We start from the raw sequence: 21439 nt of genomic DNA on the forward strand, positions 1-21439 counted from the left end.
TACTTCTGTGAATGATGTAAGATTACATTTATCTAGGGACTCTTCTGAAAAACATCGGTACTTATAAACAAATTTTTATGAATGACTATTTTAACTTACATTGTATCACTAATACAACAAGTAACAATAAGTATCACTAATACAGGATTCGGGAGAAACTTCAATTGAAAGTCTACCGTCCGATGTCGGTGGAACAACAGTGGAGCGAAAGCCACCAAAGAAAAAAGTAAAGGCGCACAAGTATAGAGAAATTGGAATAGCGTAGAGAAAACTTTGTCCCAAGTGGTAGAGGAGATTCAGAGCAACAGGTGAATGAAGTTCACGAATTTGATATGTCTCCAGTTCAGTGCTTTGAATCCATGTACGGTGACGAAATCATTTCATATATTGTTAAAATGTCTAACTTGTACGCCCTGCAAAGGAACCATACTTTAAATTTGATGTCAGAGGAATTAAAATTATACATTGCTCTCTTACTACTAACAGGCTAGCTATCACCGAAGTACATTCCAATGCTTTGGGAAACAAAGTCTGACACCTACAATAATCTTATTGCGAAATGTACTCGGCGCGACCGGTTTTTTGAACTCCAGAAGTACAGTAAAACCCCTTATTTACACTTTTCTAGGGACCCAAGAAAAAAAGTGTAAATTGCGGGAAAATGCAAATAGTGGGAAATAGATAATTTTCACTTTTATTCATATACTGGCTTTGGAAATGTTAATTTCTTAATTGTTCACAAAGCATTATTCCATAACATTGTTTCCCTCTGAAGCACAGTGTTTTTGATGGCAGCAAAAATATAAAAAAATCCTGTTTTGTCTGCATTGAAAACATCTTTTGGGCTGTAACCTTCCAGAACTAATATATTCAGATTCTTTCCAGAGTTGCTGTCTCTATGTTAACATCTTTGCTTTCACCACTCACCGTCTTATATACAAGACTGTACCTATTTTGAATCTATTCAACCAACCGTTATAGATGCCGTGGAATCTTTGATTCCCAATCTTGTAGGGAAATACTTTTTCTCAAGGGCCTTTGGGCCTGTTTACTTGATACATTAACACGCACGAGTTAATGTCTGCTTGCATGAATGATTTTTGTGGACCGGAACGGGGCATGTGCGAATGTAGGCAGGGGCAGATCCAGGATTTTTTTCTGGCAGGGGCACAGAGGGCCTGACAGGCAAAAGATCTTGTCTTAATTGAGATTAAAAACAAGATATAGCAATGACTTTACAAAAATTCTCTTTATTTTTATATCAAAGTTATTCTTATTGAATTAAATGATTGAGCCTCCTTGAGTAATAAACAAAACAAAGTGAATGTAAAGATGACCATCAGGGGCGGATCCAGGATTTCTTTCCGGGGGGCACAAGCAAGGCCGTATCTAGGATTTTGTTCTGGAGGGGGGCACAATGATACCACGTTATACAAAACGAACGCAATGATAAACGGACTGTATTAAAAATCTTGCATATTTTTTAAGTGTTTGAGGGGGGGCACATGCCCCCCCTCCCCCATAGATCCTCCTATGATAATCGTATTCAAATTTTGTCTATTTTTTAAGCATCTTGGGGGGGGGGCAAGCATTCATAGTCGGACTTAGGGGCACGTCCCCTGCCCCTAAGTCCAACTATGAATGCATGAACCAAATTTGAACAGGTTCTATTTTCTGTTCATGCATACACACAAGTTGGGTGAATACACGCTTCATTTTCGTGTTCATAATTTAAACATTAACTTGTACGGGTTAATTTACTATGTAAACAGGCCTTTAGATGACACCATTTGTAGGGACATTTGATGATCTTGCACCTAAAAACTAGTCTTTTACAATTTGTTCTATTTCTTCTTACCTGGAATTCTTCACGTATATGTATTCTCTTTTTTGATAAACGTCCACACTGGTTTGCATATTTTACAATGGCATCGCGATTTTTCACCACGGTATTGAATGTTGAGACTGGGAATCCGATCGGATTGCCAGTCCCAACATTCGAGTTGCTTCGCCAGCATTTGAATCGATGCGGGTTCCGGTGTGGGAATCAACTTGTAGCTCGAAAATTTTCATATTCTCGTCAATTAAAAATGTCCGTTTTTCACCTCGAATTTCCATTTTCAAGCCGCATAAATTCCATTTCCCGTACTAATTGAGGGTATAAACTTGGCAACACATGAGTATCTGAACTACTCCTCGGCGATCAAGTGCGTAGTTTAAATTGTCGTGCGACTTCATAATTTTTGAAAGTTACAATAGTTTGCGATACACTGCTATTTAAATGGGATAATTCAAGTTTAAATAAGTTTTTTTAAGCATTTATTTATCCATGATTGTTACGCAACTGTTGAATGAAGTCTGCACAAATGATCCCATGTCGGTCAATTTTTATAGTTCCGGCATTTATCACGTCTGGTTTCCTTTCAAACTCTCGTATCAAATTATCGACTACATGATTATTGTCAACATTACTTCAGGAGTTCTTGCATTATAATTATTACATAGCTCGATTGCTCACAACACCTACTTTCATATCGTGAATCTTTTCGCCGCGAGATGACGTAGTTCAACTTTCCGACGTTAGTGGCGTTCTGTCCCGCCACATTCAAATTCTTCCAGAAAATAGTTCTCGTTACGTCTCTTTCTCTTGGATTTTTAAATAAAAATGCGCGAAAGGAAGCCAAAATACAGTTGTTAAGGCCTGATATGCACGATTAATTGTTTTCGTGCGCAAATAATTTTTTTAGCCGGCACGTCGTGATGCACATGGCGGGAAAACGAAAAAAACACGGCGTAAATACAGGGTTCTATTTACATTGGAGAGATAGGAAATATGTTGGGACCCAGAAAAAAACTTGCAATTTGCGGGAAAACGTAAATTCCGATAAAGCAAATACGGGGTTCTACTGTATTTACATCTTTGTGATAATATGAACCTGCCAACAGGAGATAAGTTCGGAAAAGTGCGTGAATATTTTAGATTTTTGAACAAAAATTTCATTGAAAATTTCAAATATGTTGCATCCTCACATATTTCTATAGGCGAAACCATGGTGCTTTACTACGGACGGCATAGCACTAAACAGCACATGCATGGAAAACCGTTGCGGTTTGGCTACAAGTTGTGGTCTTGTGCAACGCGACTGGGGTATTTAGTTTCCTTTGACCCCAAGCAAGGAGCAAAAGCTGTGCAGCATCCTCTGCAACCGGAATTTGGGTTGAGCGGTGCTGTAGTTTTGGAAATGCAGAGTAGATTACCTTCAGATTTCGGACCATACAATTTGTACTTTGATAACTTTTTTTCTAGCTTTCCTCTAATATCCAGGCTAACAGAGCTCAACACAGGTGGAACTGGCACTATTAGGGAGAATAGGCTAGATAAATTCCCTCTAGAACCATCTCCTTTGTTAAAGAAAAAAAGAGAGGCTCGCTTCCACTGAAAGTCATGTGTGATCTTTCTGTCGTAAAGTGGCATGACAATAGCATTATTACTATTGCATCCAACCGCCATAGCGCAAGTCCAGTGAGTGCAGCGGACAAAGTTGGCGTTGTTCAAGGAAAAAGATGTTGAATTCAAGTATCCTGCACACATGCGGTTAGAAAATACAATAAAAATATGGGGGGAGTGGTAAGATTTGATGAAAACCTACACTCCTTTAGAGTCGTCTACAGAGAAAAAAGTGGTGGTTTCCCTTGTTTCCCTTTGGGCTAGATGCGGCCTACCATGCTTGGAGAGCGGCCTACTAAAATGCTTGGAGAGTGTTCAAAGAAAACATAACTGAAGAATTTTCATATTGTGACTTCAGAAGAAGTATTGTGCAGGTACATTGTGGACTATACGGAAAACCACCTTCGCAATGTACAGCGCGAGGAGCCGTGGCCGCAATAATTCCCCTTGAAGTTCGGCTTTGTGATGATACAGATGAACATGCCAAACAGTATTGTTCTAAACGTCGTTATGCTAAATGTTACCAGAGGACAAGGATTATGTGCAAAAAGTTTAAAGTTGGCCTACATATTCATTGCTGGTATGATTTCCATCGGAGAAAATAAATTCAGGGAAAAATCACTTTTCTGGTCTTTAGGTTCAAAAGTGCCTTTTTTATTTTTTATCCACGGATTTCATGTGTGCTGCAAGGAATACATTTTAAATATTACGTAGCTTTCATGATTTCTTGTTCTAAAAATGTGTGTAAATAAAATTAATATAAATCTTGAAAATCCTCTCTTCTATTGTATTCATTCAAAATTAGAAGGCTATTGCCCAACGTCACCTGAGGGTGACACCCCTCCTGTTCTAAAACCAATGCAACAAATGCTTAAAAAACAACTTTAACCACCTAATGGAGATAATTTTAGCTCAAAATGATCAAATTAACATTATTGTACTAAAAATTCTGAGCTTGGGAACTGACGGGTTAAAGTGGAATTGTTTAATCTATTTGCTGACACGGAATGTTTCAAGTTTACTTGGATGTCTGATCTAGCATTGTAGATGACGATCAGCGGCGGAAAAAAAATCTTGATTGCAAAATTGAAAAATCTTGATGAGCAACTCAATGAGATACACCAGTGGCTAAGAAAGCTTAAAGCCCTTACAAATCACCATAAAGACAATAATGGTCACTGGGAAAAAATTAGTGGGATAAGCTTTACCTCTCAGCTTCATTCATCACTTTAGAATATAGGAATACAAAATGGTCAGAATGAAGAGGACAGTGTTAGCTTGACAACTTACCCGTCTTGGGTTAGCTAGGCTACCAATGACAAATGCATCATCCCTCTGAGGATGCCAGGTGGCTCGGAAATGAGACAGCCACATTGAGTTCTTGTGTAAATGCCTGATGTCTGTCTCCACTGCAAGGAAAACATTCGCCTTGTAATTAGACATGAAAAGACTTCCCAGAAACAATAATCAGTTATCACAATTTCCTCATTCAATACCATAAGTTTACACAGCATTTTTTTCTGCTAAATTTACACAATAATGTGACGGTATGACCTGCACATGTAACGTTTTGTTTTTGTTCCATCATTCACTTCACTCGTTCTCTGTCTCAAGCTTTTTCTCATTTCAAATACATGGGCACAGCATTACACAAGCGGCCTTGCTCTCAACTACACCAATGTTTCGCATGTCATTTGTGTATTGTATCACGTGAACAACAGCATAAAACAGGCCCAGCGCAAGGCGTCGGTGATATGTTGGTGGAAGGTGCAAGGAGGCAGTCCCATTTACTCCGTCAGGGTTCCCACTCTATCTAAATTATAAAATTCGCTGTTTTTCCAGGTTTTCAAAGTCTAAATGGCGTCAAATTCACGGTCTGTTGATAAGCCATTTTAGGAAGAAATATTGATCACATAGAAATCACCGGCCGCACGTTAACTAAAAATATAGCAAACGCGATAAATGCCAGGAATGCAATATGCAGCAATGAAAGTGCTCTTATGAGATCGTCTATCGTTAGCAAAATTTAGGGCCGGCTAAAGGTTGTGAGTGAGAAAATGGAGGGTAACAGGGAAGTGAAGAGGTGTCTGATTTCTCGCCAGGGTTAATGATCACTTTGGTTGAAGGTCGTCCAATCACAGCCTTAGGTCTGTGTGTCGTCATGACACACGGACCAATATTTGCGCTTCCAATATTACGTGTGCAGATAAATGCGTGGACAGTGTCTGCGAGTGACTGACCTTTTTTTCTTTTGATCCGTCAATCGTAGATCTAAAATCAAGTAAGAGAGATTTTTTAAAGGTTTAATGACGAAATTCACGGCTTTTTCCAGGTTTTTTCATGGTAGACGAAACTCACGGCTTACTCACGGTTGAGTGGGTCCGTAAGCCTGGCAAGAGAAGGTCAGCGGCGCACCGGGGAGCGAGAGAGGGAGAAAAGAGGGCCGAGGAGCTGTGTCCAGGAGATTCGTCATGTCGTGTAATGCCATTACGCTGATCATGCCGTAAACCTCAGGCAACCAAAAGCCCGTGGGTTGATGACGCGCCCAGCAGTGACTTCAACGTGGAGCCACATCTCGACACATAAGTACTCTACAAATCCCCTTCTCCCTGGATAGTGAATTATCCACTCTCCCTGTTCCAACCAGCATTTCTTCCGCTAAGAAGACACCTTGCGTGGAGGTATTTGCTTGTAATAGTGACTCAGGAACAATTTCACTTAATGTCAAAAAGCTTGTCACCAAGCAAAAATCTGTATAATTATTCTCCCGTCCTTGCGATTTGTGCTTTAAATTCTAATAGTGCTGGACACTTTAGTACGAGCGGACATGGAGCATGTAAAATGCAAGGAGGACAATCAAACCGACATTCATAATTGTAGTAGAGATTCCTACATAGGCCATTATGAATTTTTTTATGCATTAGTATTAGTTTTTTTTTTTTTTGTTTTGGTGGGGTAGTGAATTTCTGTGTTCTCTTTCCATCAGTGTGTCATCCAAACAGATAACCATTTCATCCTTCATTAGATTTAAGAAAGAAGTTGCTTATGTTTATTTTATTTTTTGGCCAATAAATGTATAAAACCATTCACAATCTGAATAAGGTCGTTTCCTTTCTGTTGTGCTTTGCATTGAGGATCAAAATTCCCGTATTTTCCTTTTCATTCGTGATCGCGTGCCGTAGAACCCACGTGGTTTTCCTTTTAAGTAAGATCCGTCCACTAACAGTGGACTACGTGAAGGTATCCACTGTCGCTGCTGGTTTTCAACCAGTGGAGCCGGGAATCGAAATCGTCCAACATTACAGTTGGCGAATTCATCTGATGGTACGTATCATCACAGTTGGCGCCCAACACACGGCCTGATCTCATATCGTCTCAATACGTTTGGCGCTCGGAGATATTTAGGTATTCACTTGTAGTCTTAACCTTATTATGCTTACTAGGGATGGTCAGATCGGATACCTCGGATCCAAATATCCACAGATAACGCCTTTCACCTTATACTCCGGATCCAAATTCGTTGAAGAAATTGAATCTGAAATTTTAAATCAATGCTTTCATGAACGCAACATCCCATTAGAGGGAGTAGAAAGAGTTCTGATCCTCACTTTGCATACGTTGTTACACTGCGATGCTTGTCCTACTCACGAAAAATTTTGTTTAAAAGCTATCGTAGGAGTATTGCAATGGAATGTCAGCCGAAGAAAATTTTAAGCCAAAATACGACGGGCACATAGTGTGAATTTTCCCAAGAGGTTGAACAACAATCGGGAGAATCTCAGAGCAGTAAGATAATAACCAGGGCGTAGATTTCACAAAACCATCCTTGGCCCTCCATCAGCCCTGACATCTTAAGGTTTTTTCCCTTTGCGAGACCACACAGACCATAAATCATATCTTCGAAGAGAAATATCAAGTTACATGGAAACAATGGAAACCTGTTTCATCCTTACTCTGTCTCATCGACTGACTTTTTTTGATGTACTGGCTTCAATTCTCCCAGTTTCTGGAGGCCAAATGCTAGGTGAGTCGCCTACTGAGCCCGAAGATATCTCGATAGCTTTCAGCAATTGTATGACAGACATGAGGTTAAAAAAAGAATGAGACCTAACGAAATGCATATCCGACAGCATTTAAATTTTAAGTTTTAATTGATTGACACAAAGCTTTTTAGTTACAACAAGGCTACTAATATTCAACATAGTACAAACAGCACAATTTCTGAAGAAACAAGCATAGTATGAGCACATACAAACAAGACGAGATGGACTGTAAACTTCAGGCAATGCAAACGGCGTACTTACATCACATTGCTGCGCCTTCACCCCTTTGCTTTGAAAGCAATGACGTCACATGCAAGATTGGACCTGTCCATCCCTTGCTCCTTCGCTCGTAGCCTCGTTGCTTGAAAGACGGAGGGAGCGTGCTCCATCCCTTCTACCTTTCCTTCAAAGCTCTTCACTTACAAGCATTTCTGCTTTCTTGTATCCACCTTTCTTCTTCTATCCACCATTTAGTCCGACATTATACACACTCGTTCAAACTTTTTAAACCACCGGTTTAAACGCCAATATAATTTTCAATTACAATAATCCTCATAATGGCATCTATAGATGATTTTTGAAAAATCAGTCACTTAGCGTAATGGAAACTACTCAGCAAGACAGATGCTGACTATAAACCAGGTATTGTCCTTCAAAACTGCGTGTTTCTCTAAGATAGATATGCGATTAGTATTTGCAGTATAAATGCCTCGGAATGCCCACTTGAAGCAGTAAATTTAGGGTTCCCTCCAGAGCAAAAAATCCCAAGCATTCTTTTCTATGTTAACCTCTGAGTTACCAATTCGACGGCATGATGCTAATGAATAAGGAACGCAAACAGGAACATTGTACAAATACGTGACTAAGGAAGAAACTCCCCTGCCGCACATTTTTGACCTAGGGTAACAGATGAATGACTCACGTTTAAAACCTAGGCCACTAAGTTCCCCTTGGACTTGCGACCAGTAAAGGGGAGGGGGAAAGATAAGAAGTGTACAAGATGCACACCCATTTTCGGCAGCAATTTCTGGGAAAAAAAGGTGCGCCTCTTACATGTGCTTAAATGGTAATTTACAAACTGCCTCAGTAAGTGTAACATCAGACAATTTTCCTTCCAAAAACCTTTTCATTTTATTTCTTTAAAAATACAAATTCTTTCCTCATATCCTTCCTTCAAAATCTTTCCTTTAAGGCTTCTCTCACAACAATCCCCTATCATCCCACAACAACCTTATGGCAGCCTTCCATCCCTTTTCATTTTCCATCATCTTCTTCTTCTTCCGTCCCATAAACGTCACATTCAACATAAAACTCTAATCAGTAACAGCATTAATTTTACATAAAAATAAATATCAAGTGTTACAGTAGTATTACTGACTAATTTATTATAATACACACAAAAAGTGAACATATCCTTCATTCCTGCTGATAAATCAATTGGCAATCATAGTAGCTGGAGAAATTTCCTTCTTGTAACTCCAAGTCCTAGTCCCAGTATACTTAAATTACATCATCATAATTAAAATAATGGCTTCTAAAATGAGCTTCTCATGTTTCACTATTGACTGATACATAATGAAGGAAATTAGTTGAACAAATAAGAGTGATATGTACTTACCCCTGCAAACAGATGGGGCTGCCCCCTCCGCCAGCTTTGATGTGTCATAGATGCGGATGCGCTCATCAGCCGATGTGCAGAGGAGACCACTGCCTGTGACAGGCGAGAAGAAGGCCGATGACACTGCCTTTTGCACCGACATCTGGCAAATCAAGGCGCTTGTGTCCACGGCTTTATCTGCCACCTTGGGGCTCTTGCGGCCAAATTTGCGAAGGTCCCACAGTGACACCAAGCTGCGAGGAAAATTCATAGTGAACACTCACACAGGCTCTTAAAGGTAAATAGCTACTACAGATCAAATCTCAACTGATGATGTTTGAAGTAATGTGGCACATAATTTCGAAGTGCAACAACAAGAGTATACAAGAGGGAAGAGGACTTAGCAGCTGAGTTTGCATCTCACCCGAGTGAAGAGGAGGTGGCCATGTACACAGGGTGTAATGGGTGCAGGGAAATAGTGCGGCAAGATCGATCGTAGCACTGAAGAATGGCCTCAGTCCGCCCACCACTCCGATCGTCAATCACATGCACGCTCCCCGTTCCTGAAAAACAATAATGATAAGAACTTCTTGTCTCGCAGGCACAATTTAGAACATTGAAGTACATACAGTAAGCATCCTAGGACATGTGAACATCACAGCCACGAATAAAAGGTCACTCACACACATCTCAAAAAATCTTAGGGTGTTAAGAATTTTTTTGTGAGGATTCCAGTCCTTATGTAGGACCCCTGCATCTCACTAAAAAAATTAAAATGGAAGAAATTCCAACTTTGGGGTATATTCCTGCAATCACATAGCTATATAACTGTTGAACTTACAAAATTCGAGGAATCAAGCGAGATGGAGTGGAATTGATTCATAATGAAACACTTACTTGCAATTTTCCACAAAAATTTTTGTGGAAAATTGCAAGTAAGTGTTTCATCATGTTGAACTTACCTCGAAAATCATTAATTATTTGTATATTAGGTAGATATACGATTTATACGACATGCAGACAGGGTGTAATGGGTGTTTTCGGGAAACCCTTCGGGTTTAGACATGTAAGTTGCACATCGACAGTCCTGCAAAAACCCGCCAAAGTAGAAGTTTCAAACCAAAACTTTCTAGAGACTTCAACAGGTGAGCAATGGTCTGGGAAGTTACAAAACCCACCACACACCTACATGACAAATCTTTTTCCTTCCATTTCCGATTGAAGTGCAGGCTTGAAATTTGATAAGGTTTCAGCCAATCAAAAGGCCCACTACCTAAATTTACAAAAATGTAAAGTTCCCTATATTTTTGCCAGCCTCGGTGCGACGAGGTGAAGTCCTCGCCTGCCAAACCAAAGTTTGTGGGTTTGAGGTAAATTACCTTTATCCAGGGGATGAATGTTTGTGCACTTTCGATTGTTAAATATTACCAAAAACACAGATTTAAAGGCTGAACATTGCTGTCTTTGGAGGTATGGAAATAAATAAATACTTTTCTCAGGGGAATATTCGACACTAAAACTCTGACACCAAACGGTGAAGTTGTTTCCCTATGTAGCACGATGCAGCCATCAATAGAGGTCCTAAAGGAGTGAATTCCCCTTTAGGATTGTGTGAAACATCTCGAGTTTACTATATGGATCTTACACACTCTTTGGATTTTTAAGGCTACTTTTGTCCTTTAAGAGATCGCACATGGTTGGCATGGAAACAGATGAGAGGGCGACTCAACATGCAAACCTCTAACCTAAACATAAGAGTCCTCCCCAAATATTCCACTCTTTGGCGTGCTTATTATTGAGATTTGGTTTTGTTTTTTGAAATGAAGAGGTGAAACAGGAAAAATTTTTTTTCACAAAATCTGTAAAAGATGTACAAAATACAATGCAGGGTTTTTCAGCGATCGAGAAAACAGGCAAACAACAAGAATTCTTCAATGACAAGTTTACAACATACAAAGGCTGAGCTAGAGTACCAATAATAAACTTTTCACCTCATATGGTTGCTTCTGATTTTTCCCGAGGTAAAGCGTAGACTGAGAATTCCATTTGCTGCAACTTTACCACAACTAGTTTTGTATGTCACGCATAAATGTATGCACATACTGCTTAGGAAGAATTGAATGTAGCATTTAGTTGAACTCATTTCAGTCACTCAAGAAAAATGCCCACTACCTAAATTTACAAAAATGTAAAGTTCCCTATATTTTTGCCAGCCTCGGTGCGACGAGGTGAAGTCCTCGCCTGCCAAACCAAAGTTTGTGGGTTTGAGGTAAATTACCTTTATCCAGGGGATGAATGTTTGTATATCTTTATAATTTTTTGATCTGTAGATAAAGAAATTGCATAATATATTTTTGATTTTCTATGTTTCAATGATGCACATTATTAAGTAGGTAATATAAGAACATCATGTGCCATGAATTTGTGAAATAAATTGGCCTAAATATGTGAGAATAACAAGCTCTGCACCATTGAGGAATACACCAAAAATACCAATACACCAAACTGGTCTGAATCATAATGCAGCGCTCTTGTATTATGCTAAACCTGTAATAAGCTCATACATTATTATTGATTGCATATTATAATTGGAACCTGGACATGTCACATGCAATGTAAACAATTTTTCCAATGTTTTCTCAAGGAAAATGAGAGGCAAGGTAATTGTGAATTTGTCCCCGTGCACATCAGTGAACAAATTTCAACCGGAATATTCCTAGAACTATTGAACTTCTGTTATTTTGTAATGCCCTTAACAACTGTCAGAAACAAGCTTCCACCCGAATTCATTCCAAGAAAACAACTCTTAGTTGCAAGAACATTCTGCATTGTGAGAAGTGTCAAGAACATTCTTCAAAAACGTAGACTGCATTTTAATGATTGCATACACCACTTTGGTTTGATTTACAAACCACTTAAATATCTGTAAATAACAATTGATTGCTACAGTTACCCATAGAGGGCCTTTGACTGACCTTGAGATGCAAGGAGGACGTTGGGCGATAGCTGACAATGCCACTGCATCCAGTTGGCACGCATGTCCTTTGGTGCTGATAGCAACTGAAATCAGTAAGCATTGACAATTTTATAACCTTTAAGGAATGAGCAGTGATTCATCAAAACCCAGTGAATCTGTTCACTTCACAACAGGAAGAGCTTTCCGTAAGTCAATGAGGAAATTGTACGAGGGCAGCCTTTTAGTGTCGGGAATAGCATCTAGCAACAATAAATGGTGTTTATAAACAACTTTTTGAGTCGGTTAATACCCATGCAAAGTTACATTATGATCGGCCTGATAGTTTTGGCGTGTCACTGTTCCCAAGTTCCCAAGCCACTGCACGAGATGAAATAAGTCATGAACGGTACCACACGATAATTTTCTATGTTTTTTTACGAAGCCTTACCCAAGAATGCGTCACTGAACTTTTTGGTGCTTTTGGCGAAGAATCACCATCAAAGACAAACATTGATCGCTGGTATGCAGAGTTTCAGCGAGGATGCTCTAGCCTCAGTGATGATCCGCGTGATGGGTGACCAAAAACCTCCGTCACTTAAGTAAACGTGGATGCTGTACGTAACATGATTATGGAAGATAATCATGTTACATACCGTGAGATTCAAGCATCATTGGACATCTCAGGGACCTCAGTTCAAAAGATCTTACACAAAGAGTTAGGTGTTAAAAAATTGGTTTCCCGCTGGATACTGCACCTCCTCACAGAAGAACAGAAAGCAGCTCGAGTCAAATGGTGCCGAAATACTCTACAACAATTCAACTCAGGAGCATCAAAGCAAGTTCACAACATCGTAAGTGGTGATGAATCATGGATCTTCAGCTAATAGTCTGAATCAAAATGCCAATCTTCAGCATGGGTCTTCCAAAGTGAGCTCAGACTGACAACAGTTGTTCGCTCTCGCAGGGTTTCCAAGAAAATGGTTGCATCGTTTGTAGCCAAATCAGGGCATGTAGCGACGATTACTCTTGAAAATCAAAGAACAGTTAATGCTCAATGGTATACGACAATTTGCTTGCCAGAGGTGATGGCCGAGTGATCGCTGAACTCAGGAAAGATAACCCCAATCGCCGCATTATGCTCTGCATTGCTATTACAATGCAAGCTTGTGCACCGCTCGAGTCACAAAGTCATTTTTGGAACAGCAAAACATCGAAATTCTTGAGCATCCTCCATACAGCCTGGACTTAAGCCCCAATGATTTTTTCACATTACCTAGAATGAAGAATATGCTACAAGGACTAAAGTGCTTCCACACGTTTGAAGAAGCGGTTGATGCCTAAAAAACAGCCATTTTGACTACTCCTACTTTAGAATGGAATATATGTTATGACTAGTTACATCAAATGCAAAAGTGCACTGACTATCGTGGAGAGTACTAAGAAATACAATTTAAAATATTGCGATATAGTACCTCTTTTAGTTTTCTTCATTCCCGACACTTAAAAGGCTAACCTTGTATAACCTGACTAGGAGAAAGAACTTTTTTCTATATTCTTCCAATTTTTTCTCACATCATGGTACACACAAGGAGGCATCCAAAAATAACCAGATGGACTTTGCACTGTCCATTGGATGCCAACATGCAGAAAAACAAGGAAATAAGCTTAATATCAAGATGAAAGAGAGGCAGACCATGAAAATCAAATACACCTACCTCCTGAAAAACCAGCTTCTCAAAATCTAAGGCTCGAATGGTTCCATCGTAGCTGGTGGTGATGAGACGGTCGGCACCAAAGGCACAGAAGGTGGTACAACTGATGGGCCCAGAGTGTGGCTCAAAGCGGTAGATGCCGGTAGGAGAGTCATCCGCAGCTCTCCCCACACCTCCATCAGTACCAAGCACAGGATTCACCATCCACAACCCTGGGAAAGAGCCACCATTCATAAGGCATCGGACACAAAAATACCAGGATAGTTGCATTTTAATGCGAGGCTACATCAGGCACATTATTTTCATCATAATACCCTTCTTCAAAGGAAACTACAGCAGAATCCCAATCATCTGACCTCAGATTATCCCTGTTGCGGATTATATCGGTGCACCATTTTCACTCTTCTGTAATGTCTTCTGCGATCTTTATAAAAAATAAAATCGGATGAAAAATCCCCAGAATTACTGCATTTTAACACTAGGCTACACCGGGCTTATTAATTCCATCAGAATCCCCTTTCGTAAAACGGAATTATTTTATTTACTTGCGGACGAGAAATGTTTCAAGTTTACTTGGATGTCTGCTCTAGTATTGAAAAAGACGATAAGTGGCGGTAAAAAACTTTTGATTGAATTAAGAGATTCTTTAAGCAATCGTACATTAAGAAAAATGTTATCATGATCTTTTTATGTATGCTTCATATCACCAATGACCAACCATTATTGACGTGGTCTCGCATACAGTTGAATACAGCCCAAGGGAACCAGAAATTTCGTCACACTCAGGCATGTTTATGCCGTGACCAATCAAAGTCAAACTGGAAAGAAAGGGATTTGTAGAAGTGAAGGCTGCAGGGAACTTCGAAGCAGAGGCAAAGACAGTGAGATTGCATGAGTCATCGCCGGGCACTCGCCGGCGTGGACAGCCTAGAATCGCTGCTTAACCATTGTGCAATCGCCCACCAGCTGCATTCACAGGAGCTCCATGTTCCTGTTTTCCAAGCCTCGCAGTGTGCGACCATGCTACATGATCACGAATCCACGGCCCGCAGCAGATGCAACCCGGGCAACTTGTGCGGGACGTGACTACATGGCATGGTGCCCGACTGTTTAGTTTCCGACATCGCGCATTGATTTTGAAGCATTCATGTAAACCAATTTTCTGTATCCATGATGACACAGGCAAGGATACCTGGTTTTCTAAACGAGGTCTTCTATGGAACAGTAGGAATACAAGGAATAAGGGAGTGTGCTGCATTTTATTTACCTCCTGACAAGGAATGTTTCAAGTTTACTTGTATGCCTGCTTGAGCTTTTGCAGAAGACAGTGGGAAAAACTCATGCTTAAATTCAAAAATATTCTTCAATCGTAAAATAAGAAAAATGTCATCTAAGATCTTTAAAAGTATTTACAGCACTACTGTGCCGAGGGCAATGACCTCTAGGGTGAAAACAGGTGCTCCCACTATCCCAGGATAAGGCTAACGGCAAAAATTGTTCCACCTGTAAAGTCGGTTTTCGGACTTTTTTCCGCCTATAGATCCTGCATTCTGCCCACTGTGCAATGGCATGAAAAGTCACCTGTTATAGCATGCAGTGCCATAGCATGTTCATTTCATTAACTTCAAATGCATATTCCAGAGATCCAGGTTTGAATCCCAGTCAGGGCTAATATTTATTTCACAGTGGAATTTCTTCACTCTTTGGGAACTTGCAAGAGACTCTGTAAAGGTATGGTTAGTAAGGTGGAACAAAAAAAGTGCTAAGTTCGCACATTATTTCACGACGGGTGCCATTCCTAATCTTTTACTAGTACTAGAAGGTATGCGAAACATTTTTGTTCTGGGTTGATGCTTTACACTCTTAATCTGACAAAAAAAAATGTTTATATGCACATTGTCAAGAATTCTTGATTTCCTGAGAGTTTTTCTCTATTATGGCAACAGACAAAAATTAGGGCCGAAATGCTTTCCAGTTTCGTCACGCATTTGGGTAGAGGTAAAACCCCATCTTTATCCTGTCATTCATCCTACCCTAGTTGCATACTTATGCCCAAAATTGAAAGAATGAGGACGACAGTATGATGGACAATGCACATGAGAAGACGGTACTCACCAAGGGATCCCTTCTTGCCACCAGCAGCTATCAGCAGAATGTCCCTGGACGGGTGGATTGCGATGGATGAAATTCTCTCCGTGAGTACCCTCGCCATGCATCCACACCACATGGACAGCTTGCTAACGCGCTCCTTGAACCTGCAACGAGCATTCAAGCAAGCAAATCAGGTTTTCCAGCCAATCATTCAGAAAATGACAAATTTATGCAGAATTCTCAGTTCTCCAGCAGGGTTCCCACTCAGAATAAATTATAAAATTCACGGTTTTTTCCAGGTTTTCACGGTCTAAATGTCATCAAATTCACGGTTTGTAGATAAACCATCTTACGCAGAAATATTTATCGCTCGATCATCGGCGGCACGTTTACTACAAATTTAACAAACCCGACAGATGCCATGAATGTAAAAGCAGCAATGAAAGTGCTATCTCTCATGACGTCACCTTTCGTAAGCAAAATTCTGGTCTGGCTAAAGGTTGCGGAATGGAAAAGAAAATGGGGGACCAGGGTGCCAGGGAAGTTATGAAGTGTCTGAATTTTTACAAGGGTTAATGAACACTTCGGTTACCAGTCTTATGGCTTTGGTACAGGCTTAAGGTCAATGTGTCATCATGGTACACGGACCCCTAATTGCGCTGAGAATAAACTTGTGCAGATAAATGCGTGGACAGTGTCGTGACTGACCTTAAACTATGATCGACAAACCGATTTTCTTTCGATCTGTCAACGGTAGATCTAAAATCAAGTTTGAGAGATTTTTTTTCAAGGTTTTATGACGAAATTCATGGCTTTTTCCAGGTTATTTCACGGTATATAAAATTCACGGCTTATTCACGGTTTTAAGGTTTTCACGGTTGAGTGAGAACCCTGTCCAGGGAAATTTGACAAAATTTCAGGTTAATCTAACATGAGTGCTGCATTAGATGAGAATTTTAAAACACCCAAAATTACTTCAATACTTTTAAATAATATTATATTTATGTATTCACAAGAACAAGGAATAGGCAAGTAAACATACATTGTTTTTAAAATTCAAATTTATTCAATGCAAGCCAAGAAGCTGTCTTGACCTCATGACGTCACCTGGCATTCTATTCTTCGTGTTTTTGAAAATAACTAGAGTGAAGACTGCTTGATATTTCAATTCCGTTGTCTTGTCCGACATTCCCAGTTTTGATGCGGCTGTAAAAATTCTACTCAGCCACTGCACTTAATATTACAACTAACACAATTTTAGAGCAGAAAATATGTTTTGAACTGGAAAAATTTAGTGTGAAATGAATCTGAAATAAAATATTATGAAATTTCAGGTTGGAGCGAAAATTCATGAGTAATTCATGTATAATTCCAGAGTCATCACGCAAAATTCCTGATTCTCGTGGTCGCTACACACCCTACTATGGAAGCCGAGTCCAAAGGACTGACATTCCCAGAACATAGTTCCCGAAACAATTTATTTCTACTATGCCATGTTAACGGCAGATAATTTCACAATAACGCACTTCGCTGCCCACATGACACACCTTTTCACCCACGAACGTAGCCTAAAATTAGCCAGCATCTTATGGGCTGAGGTAATAACAGCTTGTTTACGCGGTAAATCCAAGCTGCCCAGTTCATGTCCATAATTATGATATATATTTTTTTATATCACGAGATGTGGGTCAAATGTAAATATTATTTATTTTTTCAAACTTTGCCTACGTTTCGGACATTATATTTGTCCATCCTCAGGGCTTTAAGTCTGATGACATCTCGTGATATAAAAAAATATATATATATAATAAGGGGTCGTGAAGTATAAAGTTGAATCATAATTATGATATTTAGAGGGTAATGAAATGTGACAGCATAAGGGCATTTTGACTTAGCACTTGCAAAAAAGGCACATTGTTTCTGTTGCAATAATAGAACATGTGCACGTTTTTGGGAAGTGATCTTAAAAAAAAATTTAAACCTCAATTAGGCTAACTTCCGAGTCTGAGAATAGTGAGGTACTTTTTAAGTTAGATATTAATTATTAAAATTTGCAAAACTAATGATGCCCTGAAACACCAGTCGGCCATATTCTCAGGGCTGTGAAGTCATTTTGTTAAATGCGTTCTCAGGCATACCTTGTTCTTTAGGGTGAGCTCCTCTACAGCGTATACCGAGTTTGGAAAGAAGCCATGAAATGGCTTATGGACTAGATTAAACATGTGTACATGCCATCATCTACATCTTTTAATTCATTTATTTGCAGATTTATATTGTAACCATTGCCGCTTGGCCGGTTCCATGAGGGCCTTTCGAATGGGTGCCTTGCGTAAAGGAGAGCTTTCTTACATGATATCACCTGTGATATTTGTCTTTCTTCATTTGGTATGTGAGAGCATGTGGATGTGTGCGTGTGGAATCAGAGTGCCTGTGAGTTGCCTTTTTCCCCCCCTCCCTTTCCTCTACCTAACGTGTCCTTATCAATGAGTAAGAAGCAGGAGAGTGAAGTGCATTTCCCCCCACCCCTCTACCACCGTGCCTAGTGACTCAACCCAAGCTTTTCCCCACCCCCTATGATGAACGAAGAAATTCCCCTCCCAAAAACTGATGGCAGATGTGTGACGTGTTTTTTTTTCCCCATTTTCCCTCCTTTCCCCCCCATCCAGGATTTTTACCCCTCCATTCGGGTATAAATTATCTGTGCGCATAAGCCACAGGGAGGTTTCTTATGAAGAATCCACACGGCTGACATTCTTGGGGTCAAGATCTGTAGTCATTGCCACGAGCAACCAATTGTCACGGCTCTTCATCATTCAGCTCTTGACTATTTTTCGTGGTCACATTTCCGATCGCGATCGTTGAGTTAACCTATCTCGACATAAGAGACGAAGAAGTGGGTGGAGGAGAGAAAATTTCTGAAGCGATGTTGGAGGTTGGACCGAGAAGAAGGTGGCAGCTTTTTGGAAATAGGAGACAGTACGGGAGATTTTCCAGTGCCCAGAAAAGGTCACCCTCACGCACTTCACCAGTAGCTCTGTCCACCACGCCAGCAGCAGAAGGCGAACCAACCGCATAGTACGAGCCGACCAAAGGAATCCGTACACCAACGACTACAGAACAAAAAGGCCTGATAAGTACTGTCCATGCCCCCAAATCCCAATTTTTACCCTTAGAAGGAAGAGACAAGTTAATGAGAAGTCCCCATCAGTGTTATTTCTTAGTCCCAAAATATAACCCCAGTGTTCAAGAGGTTCCCCCCTAAAGGAACAGAAAGCCATCATTCCCCTTTCTTCAAAGCTTGTTATAATTCGTTGTTTCCTCCCCCCCTTTTCTCTTGTCCCTTGTGTGTGATTGCGAGTGTGTGTGTGATTTTTTTTTGGATTGTGGTATAATGACAGGGAGTGTATTTTATATTTTTGTACTCTATTGTTATTCATATTGTTAAAAGCCATGCAGTGCTAAAGTAATTATCATACATTCAATGAAGATTAAAAATGTCTCAAAAACTGGTATGAAATTCGACTACGGACTACAGGAAATAAAAATGCTCTTTATTTCTTGGTTGTTTTCTTGTTGTTTTGATAGCATCATTTTAGGGTTAAGCTTGTTAATTATTTTTGCTGATGTCAGAAAGGTCAATTATATATATTTTTCAGTGCATTTTTTACATGATCCAAATTATAAATTTGCATCAAATGAAAATCTTGTGTTGGAAGTTCTCTTTCTTACAAGCACCAGTAATCAAAAGGTGCCAAAATTCCCTCACCTATTTCCCATTTTTTTCCCCGCCCGGATGCTTTGGGATCTCCCATGCGTTCCATGTCTGACCCATAAATGCCTGAGTGCCCCAAACCCTCCCACTTCTCCCCTTGTATGTGTAACCTCGCCTCACCCACCCCACCCATCGGCTCGATTGATGTACCGGGAAGACGAGAGAAGGGCGGGCGGCCGGAGATAGGTTACAATATTGACATTAAAATAAATAGAGGCACTTAAACAGTGATGATCCTAGTTAATATTACAACTTAATTCATGAAAACTAAGTCACTAATTGTAAGTAACAGTACCCGTACTATTAACTAAAAACGGAAAATTAATTTTCAATAAAAAGTGATAGTTTGGGTATTCAAAATGTTTGTAAATTAATGCCAAACACAGTGATGCAATGTTCAAAATCAGATGTGAAATAAGCTCATTATTACGTATCACAAGTGGGGACTATCTTTTGGAAATGCACCGCGTGCAGGGATTCCTCGCTTAATGGAAGAATTCTAGTCATAACAAGACAGTTGTACTCTTGAAAACCTATAAACTTATACTGCAAAGAAATGTAAAATGAACCAATTTTAAAATTGTGCTAACAAATGCTTCGAGAAGTTTATTAACCCCTGAAGCACGGCGGGTATTTAATTAAATCCCATCCCAGTGGCCGGATGAGATTTAAATGACTTCGCCTTTTTTGGCATACTATCATTCAATAATTTATATCTTTCATAATATACATTCAGTATTGTTGAAAATTTTTGTAAACTTGCGTAATACAATATGCTACTATATAATAATTTTTCGAGCGATTTGAATAAATATTTATCGTTTTATGCATCTCCTTCTATGAACTGATGAATAAATTTTCAGTTTTGAAAGATTTAAATTTGGTTTCCAATAAGCTGCGAGATCTCTAGCATTCCATGCATTTTTTAAATACAATTACATGATGTATATTAGTTATTTGGGGTTGAAAATTTCATAACAGATTGGATACTTTCGATAGGATTACCCGTTTCGCCTACTTGAAAATTTATCACTTCGCCCATTTCTCTGAATTTGTTCTATCATTACCGTATCATTTCATACAGGTAATCATGTACTAATGTTTCAAACGTCAATATATGAATATTCAAATGATTTTACCTTAGAAAATCTGCTTTGTGTGACATGATTTGAAGCAATGCAAACAATCCTACAGCATATTTTTCTCACCAGTACACGCAGCCTCTTCATTTCCCATATTAGGCACAAACTGCACACCTTTGAGACTTCGATTTTTTCCCAGCTGCAGGAATTGTCCTTGGGAAATGTATTTCTGTGAGTCTTGGCACTAAATTGTGTAAGGAGCGACAGTCATGTCCAGACAGTCCGTATAAAGTTGGATATTTCAAAAATTTAACTTGACCAATGGCACATGAAATGATAAGTCAATTTTTTATACGTGTTTTTCCTGTGAACAACATTAGAATTTATGACTGTGGCATTCAATAGTCTCCTAAATAACTTCATACACCACTTGTAATGGCATTTTCTTTCCATTAGGTACGAATGCAATAACAGGTCCTTGAAATTGACCCCACCAATGAATTTACTATAACCTAACACACAAACAGACTTCCAAGTCTCTTTTTTGCCTTTCAATACTATTCACATTTCGTTGGATCCCCAATTATAAATAAAAATACCACACACAGGAAATACACCCGATGAAAATTTCACCACACTGCCTGAAAGAACACCACACAGCTAAATGACTCTAGTGGACTGAAGCGCTTGGTTTCAAAGCTTTATCAAGAGACGAGAAAATATCTCGAAGGGGTCCTG

At 39.5% G+C, this 21439-nt stretch overlaps 1 protein-coding gene across 2 annotated transcripts in view; it reads right to left on the reverse strand.

Annotated features, from left to right (window-relative positions):
- The window catches only part of LOC124163608 (WD repeat-containing protein 76-like), a 56089-nt gene that overhangs the window by 2231 nt on the left and 32419 nt on the right, over nucleotides 1–21439 (reverse strand). For both annotated transcript variants that reach the window (XM_046540625.1, XM_046540626.1), the window contains exons 6-11: nucleotides 15872–16011; nucleotides 13760–13968; nucleotides 12064–12148; nucleotides 9513–9651; nucleotides 9110–9342; nucleotides 4739–4857 (exon numbers count right to left, since the gene is read on the reverse strand). In XM_046540625.1, coding sequence (XP_046396581.1) covers nucleotides 4739–4857; nucleotides 9110–9342; nucleotides 9513–9651; nucleotides 12064–12148; nucleotides 13760–13968; nucleotides 15872–16011 — 925 coding nt within the window. The remainder of the gene's footprint in view (nucleotides 1–4738; nucleotides 4858–9109; nucleotides 9343–9512; nucleotides 9652–12063; nucleotides 12149–13759; nucleotides 13969–15871; nucleotides 16012–21439) is intronic.

Source organism: Ischnura elegans, chromosome 8 (genome assembly GCF_921293095.1).
Source record: "Ischnura elegans chromosome 8, ioIscEleg1.1, whole genome shotgun sequence".
Lineage (NCBI taxonomy): Eukaryota > Metazoa > Arthropoda > Insecta > Odonata > Coenagrionidae > Ischnura > Ischnura elegans.